Source organism: Kryptolebias marmoratus, linkage group LG1 (genome assembly GCF_001649575.2).
Source record: "Kryptolebias marmoratus isolate JLee-2015 linkage group LG1, ASM164957v2, whole genome shotgun sequence".
Classification (NCBI taxonomy): domain Eukaryota; kingdom Metazoa; phylum Chordata; class Actinopteri; order Cyprinodontiformes; family Rivulidae; genus Kryptolebias; species Kryptolebias marmoratus.
In genome coordinates, this window is record NC_051430.1 from 22,020,859 (window position 1) to 22,026,858 (window position 6,000).

The following is a 6,000-nucleotide window of genomic DNA, read 5'->3' on the forward strand; positions in this document are numbered from 1 at the left end:
GCACCCCTCTTTAACTAATGACAGCCACCCCCCGAATGTGTGCGCCCGCGCACGTGTGAGTGTGTGCGTTTCCGTGTGAATGTGTGTTTGTGCCTCGAGGGAGGAGGGGGGCGAGAGGGGGTAGAGGAATTTCAAACGGGGCCTGGAGAGGAGAAAATCCTGATGGAGATAGAGGAGTGTTTGTAGGAGAAGTGAAGCGGTGATGGAGGGAAATGAAAAAGACAAGACAGAGAAAAGACAGATCTAAAAGGAGCGGGAGGGATAAGATAGAGTATCTTCTTTCATTTTCTGCGCCAGTTCGATTACCTCTGTTGCAGTCGATATTTCCTGTGTTTACAATCTGTTTGCTGTAATGAAAGTCAGACACTCGTCCTGTGGAGCACACTGACACACACACGCACATATACAGAATCTCTAGTTTATAGGGAGTATTTCCCCTCTGCGTGTCCGTGTGTATGTTTGTTTACATAGTGTATACAGAAGGAGCTGTGATCTGAATTAGCATAGCAGCCGGATGACTCACCATACACTTTACGCTCTGCCTTTGTTTGTGTTTTCAACCCTTTTTCCACCCACATCCCGCTCTCTGCTTTGTCACACATACTTTTTACATCTTTTCGCTTTAGTTTTAGATTATCGAAATAAAACGATGCCAGAAATTCTGTCCACCAGTAAGGCTAACCACTAAGAGTAGTCACACACACGTTCTGGATAGGCAAGACGGAGAAGCAGAGGAAAAGTAGGCCAGAAGAAATAAAAGGTTTTGTGTTGACTTAAGCTATCATTTATTGCACACACACACACATGCACACACTCTGTTAGAGGGCAGTGATGGGTGGTTAGGCCCTGGCTCTATGCTCAGTTGAACAGAATGGGGCCGTAGAGATGATCCATGGGTGATTATGTCTCTGCTAATGGGAGATCATTTCCCGCTTAGCTGGTCATGCTGGAGATGGATGGGACTTCACAAGTACATGGGCACATTTTCTCTCGCACATTTACACAGTGCTCTCTCTGCAGAAGAAGATGGAAGGGGAGGGTGTTTGTCACACCCGTTTGCCTGGACAGGTAGGGTGAAGGAGGGAAGGAGGAGGAAAAAAACAAGGATGGAAAACTGCAATTGCACCACAGATTATTAATGTTTATTTTACATTTAGTCTTAGCACAATTCTCTATTAATTAGACCCTATTTGTTTTTGTTTTATTAATTGTTTAGTTAGCTTATGAAAAGCATAAATAAATGCTGATGGTTTTTAATATAGGTAATTTAAAGAGCTCTGAAACTTTAGCTAATTTATTTTTCCTTAGCGACAAAAATGCCACTAAATGCTGCCAGACTGGAGTTTAATAACCCCAGTCTTCTTTCAGTTTATTTAATTTCAGATTTTATTGACTTAAAAATTGTCTCCCATGGTGCATCTAAAGTGCATCCTTCTGCCATCTTCTGCACAGGTAAATGATGCACTCTGCTGGTTAGATGGTTTATCAGACTAGAACAACTTATTTTGTGGTTTCTGGGGTCCGGTTCTGATCTGAACATTCTGCAGCTGTGCAACCCTTTGTGTTACAAGCTGCAGAGCTTAGTTCTACCCGATGGTGTGGATTCTCATTCACGACGTGGTCATTTTAGTAATTCGAATCAGAGCCAACTGTACTTCCTTTTCATCTTTTCAGAACTGAGAAAGCTCCTCAGATGAGAAGTGAAAAGTCTTTAAGAATCGAAAAAGAAGTTCAATTGCCTTCAATTTGGCTAGCTAGATTTTTTGCCCCAAAAGCTTCCCGTCTTTGCCAGCTTGTCATCAATTTAACTAGTTTTCAGTAGGATTGGACATTTTTATTGTCCTTTTGCTCTCTGTGTGCGCAAGTAAGCCCTATCATTTCTGATAAGTTTGGACTCCGCTTCAGTTTGACACTCATCATAATTTCTCAGATCTTTGCTCTTATTTGTTTATATTTTTGTTTTGTTTTTGACAATAGAACACTTTTCCTTCTGCATAATATAGATAAAGTATACATCTCTTTGATAAGTGCCAATGAGCTGTTAGTAAAGCAAGTTCTGACCTCGACTATATAGCACATCTTACCTGCAGGCTGCATGAAAAACATCAAAAGGAATGGTATGAATATCTTGTGGAAATCCATAAATAAATCAAAAATTTACTCAGTTGCATTTCGTTCTTTGCAGAACTTCTCAAGAATAAAGATGCAGGTCACCATGTCTCTGGCCTCCCTGGTGGGTAAATCGTCCGACTTCCAGGAGGAATACTTAAGGCGCTCCCTGCGCACCATCTTGGCCTATGCAGAGGAGGATGCTGAGATGCAAAACACTCAACTGCCCTCACAGGTTACAAACCAACTCACACACAGCCACAAAGGCAAACAGCACTTTTTTTTTATTAAAGATTTTAATCATAGCACGCAGCCTCTTACTATTATCATTTATGTCTGTATTTTCAGGTGGATGAGCTTCTGAGAAACCTCAACAGTATTTTGTCAGATACAGTGAAGATGAGGGAGTTCCAGGAAGATCCTGAAATGCTTATGGACCTCATGTACAGGTGAAAACATAAAAGAGCACTTGTTCTGTCGAAGGCTCCCTCTTTTATTCTATTTCTGTTTACATCTTTTTTAAATTTCTCTCTTACCGTCCACTGATGGTTTTTATTTCTTTGTGGTCCAGGCTGTTTAGCCTCTATTTGTTGCCCTCACTATGGTAACCATGTGGTAGCAGTTTAGTCCTCTGATCTGGCTTTGTGTGTATGCAAATCTAAACAGTGAGCACACAAATGTGTGTGCATGTGTGTGTTTGAGAGGGACCGTGAAGGGGAAACACTGAGACACAGAAAGAAGACGTGCTGTTGTGGATTTTGGCTCTTTTCCTCAATATGCTTCAGTATTGCTTACGTGTATCATTTATCAAAGAATAATCTATTTAGGTTTTGGTATTAGTCACCTGGTCAGTATCTGACATGTTAGCATCTCATTCTGATTACTTACATTTACCTCAACATTTACTTCCATTTGAACAAACACTCTAATGCCACTAATGCACATTTGGTTGTTAGCTAGACTCACTCTCTGGTAGATATATAGTTTTGAGACATTTACAGTCCATAACCTGACTTATGAAGTCATAACTGACTCACATGCTTGAGCTTAGGTAAGAATATGCTGTATTTTATCTTTATTTCTTGATGCACAACACATTTATTTATATTTTTCACATTGCAAAAGCATTGAACTGTTTATGCATTTAGGACCTTTTAATTTATTTCAATAATTTTAAATAGAAAAAAATAACAAAATTGTAATAAGTATAATATACTGTAAATATACCTATGTTTTTATCTGCATTAATTTCCATCTTTAAATACTAGTGCACCGCTTTGTGCACTCCAAAGTTTCTCAGCCAAGTTGTCTTTAACAAAGATTTGAATCTTAATTAGACTTAAAGATCATTAAATGAAGGAAAAAGGAAACAAAATAACCCTCCTCTCCCCCTCCCCTTTCCCTCCAGGATAGCAAAGGGCTACCAGACGTCTCCTGACCTCCGTTTGACATGGCTGCAGAACATGGCAGAGAAGCACAACAACAGGAAGTGTTACGCCGAGTCGTCTATGTGCCTGGTCCACGCTGCCGCCTTGGTGGCCGAGTACCTCAGCATGTTGGAGGATCACAAGTACCTCCCTGTTGGCAGCGTCACCTTCCAGGTACACTGAGTAATGTCACTGAAACGCACTGAATCCTAATGCAAAAACAACCAACATTTTAGGCAGTACACAACATAAGCATTCACAATCTATTTGTTGAAAAATGAGTTTTCAACTGAATTGTTTGAGTTAAAACAAGCACAATAGAAGCTAAAATCAGCAAAACAGTAGCTAAAAGGAGTATAAAAAGGCAAAACAGAGCAAGTATACTGAAGTAGATTTCTTAGATCAATGTTTTTGAGGCGACTGAAGAGATCTTTATGTAGTTCTGTGGGGAAAAAGTTTATATAAAAAGTTAATACAAAATTGGTAAAAGTTACAAATATTAAGTCATAGCACACTATTCCTAATTTAGTCGACCGTTTTGATACATGAATGATTTAAATTAAACAAATTATGCAAAAGTAGTTTTTCCGAAGTAGATTAGATTAGTAGTAGTAGATTAAAAAAAAACGGACAGAAAAATAAAAAACAGGAAAACTATAGTGTGAATGCTGAATCAATATTCACTCGATTATACCACAGATCTCCCCATGGAGTGAATGCCTGTATATTTATTAGTTTTGGCCAGTAGGGTAAGATGTACACCCCTAACATCAATATATAGATACCATCCCCTAACATGATGCTTTTGAAGAAAAAGGTGTAGAGAAACCAAGCCAAGCCTGCTCCTTTGGGAACAAGTTACCAGTCAATTTCCCCAAATTGAAAACAAATGAAAAACAAGCAGTTACATCTGTTAGAAAAATGATGGTGTCATTATTGAGCTGTCTCTCTCTCTCACACACAAAACACCTTTGTAGCGCTTCAATACAGGACACTCCAACCTGCAGCAGTCAGCAGATCATTGATTGGACAATCGTCAAATTGGTTTCTCTCGCCGCTGTAGGACATGTGCTTTTAAGCCACGCGATTGATTATTTGATTAAGTGGACTAACTAATTGATTAGCCGACTGATTTTCTGCTCAGAACATTTCCCCCAACGTGCTCGAGGAGTCAGCTGTGTCAGATGACATCCTGTCGCCGGATGAGGACGGCGTGTGCTCAGGGCGCTACTTCACAGAGAGCGGCCTGGTGGGACTGCTGGAGCAGGCTGCTGAGCTCTTCAGCAACGTAAGGCGATGAAGCTAAATGGATGTTTATAATATCACTGTTTATTAACAAGGAGCTCTCCACATAATAACAACTTCTCAGTTACAGTAGTTACAGTTGGGTAACATTAAAAAAGCTTCACCTCCTTTGAAAGTTAGGTTCTGTGGAAAGGTTATGAAGAAATAATATCTGACCCGTTGTAGATAACTCTTTGAACAATCTCAGTTTGGGAGAAAAAAAAGAAAAGAGTTTAAATCTGACCAGACTGACAAACTAACAGCTGGTTTAAGCCGGGCCAAGACAAAACAAATGGCTCCAATCTCAAAAATACCCATTTAATTCAAAGATTATATCAAGGTGAAGGCTTATGAAATAACATTTCCATAACATCTGTGAATTTTTTAACACTGGAGCTGTTTTTAAGACAGTAGCAATCATCAGACCATCAGTCTAATCAAATATAAACTCTAATTTTCCGGACTGATGCGGTTTAAACAGATATCTACAGCAGCTATTCAATGTTCTAACCCTTCCACAGAACCTCGTTCCAATAGAGCTGAGCTATCCCTTTAATCCAAGCTAACATTCCAGTGTGTACACCAGGCATATAGAAAATATAGAACAATGACAAATAAATCTTCTACGAGTATACTGTTTGTGCTGTTCAAGCTGATCAGCAGTGACGTGCGTCTCCCCAGGGTGGTCTCTATGAGGCCGTGAACGAGGTCTACAAGATCATCATCCCAATCTTAGAGGCTCGCAGAGACTTTAGAAAACTGGCATCTACGCATGACAAACTCCAGAGAGCATTTGATAACATCATTCAGAAGGTAACGATTAAAAGGCAACGTCTTCATCTTTATTCAGTTATAGTTAAATGGAAAAAGACAATAAAGATCAAGCTCTTTGTTCGGTATTTCTTTAAGAATGTATGCATAAACACATTTTAGAGCTACAAACCTTAAAAGGGGTTAATATAATGATGGTGCTAAACAATAAGGGCGTTTTTTCTTGTTTATTGGCAAATTCAAAAAAAGTTAAAAAACAAAAACAACTGGACTTCTATTCTGTAGCTGAAGACGTTTCGCTTCTCATCCGAGGAGCTTTCTCAATTCAGAAATAGAGAGTGTGGAGTTGAGCTTTTAAAGCTGAGATGTGATGTAAGCTGGATTGCTTGCAAATTGTTCTCACTCTCCT

The 6,000-nt window shown here is 39.4% G+C and overlaps 1 protein-coding gene across 2 annotated transcripts in view; it reads left to right on the forward strand.

Moving 5' to 3' along the window:
* The window catches only part of dock8 (dedicator of cytokinesis 8), a 58,247-nt gene that overhangs the window by 41,821 nt on the left and 10,426 nt on the right, over positions 1-6,000 (forward strand). For both annotated transcript variants that reach the window (XM_017431293.3, XM_037976930.1), the window contains 5 exons: positions 2,186-2,344; positions 2,458-2,558; positions 3,518-3,710; positions 4,681-4,824; positions 5,502-5,633. In XM_017431293.3, coding sequence (XP_017286782.1) covers positions 2,186-2,344; positions 2,458-2,558; positions 3,518-3,710; positions 4,681-4,824; positions 5,502-5,633 — 729 coding nt within the window. The remainder of the gene's footprint in view (positions 1-2,185; positions 2,345-2,457; positions 2,559-3,517; positions 3,711-4,680; positions 4,825-5,501; positions 5,634-6,000) is intronic.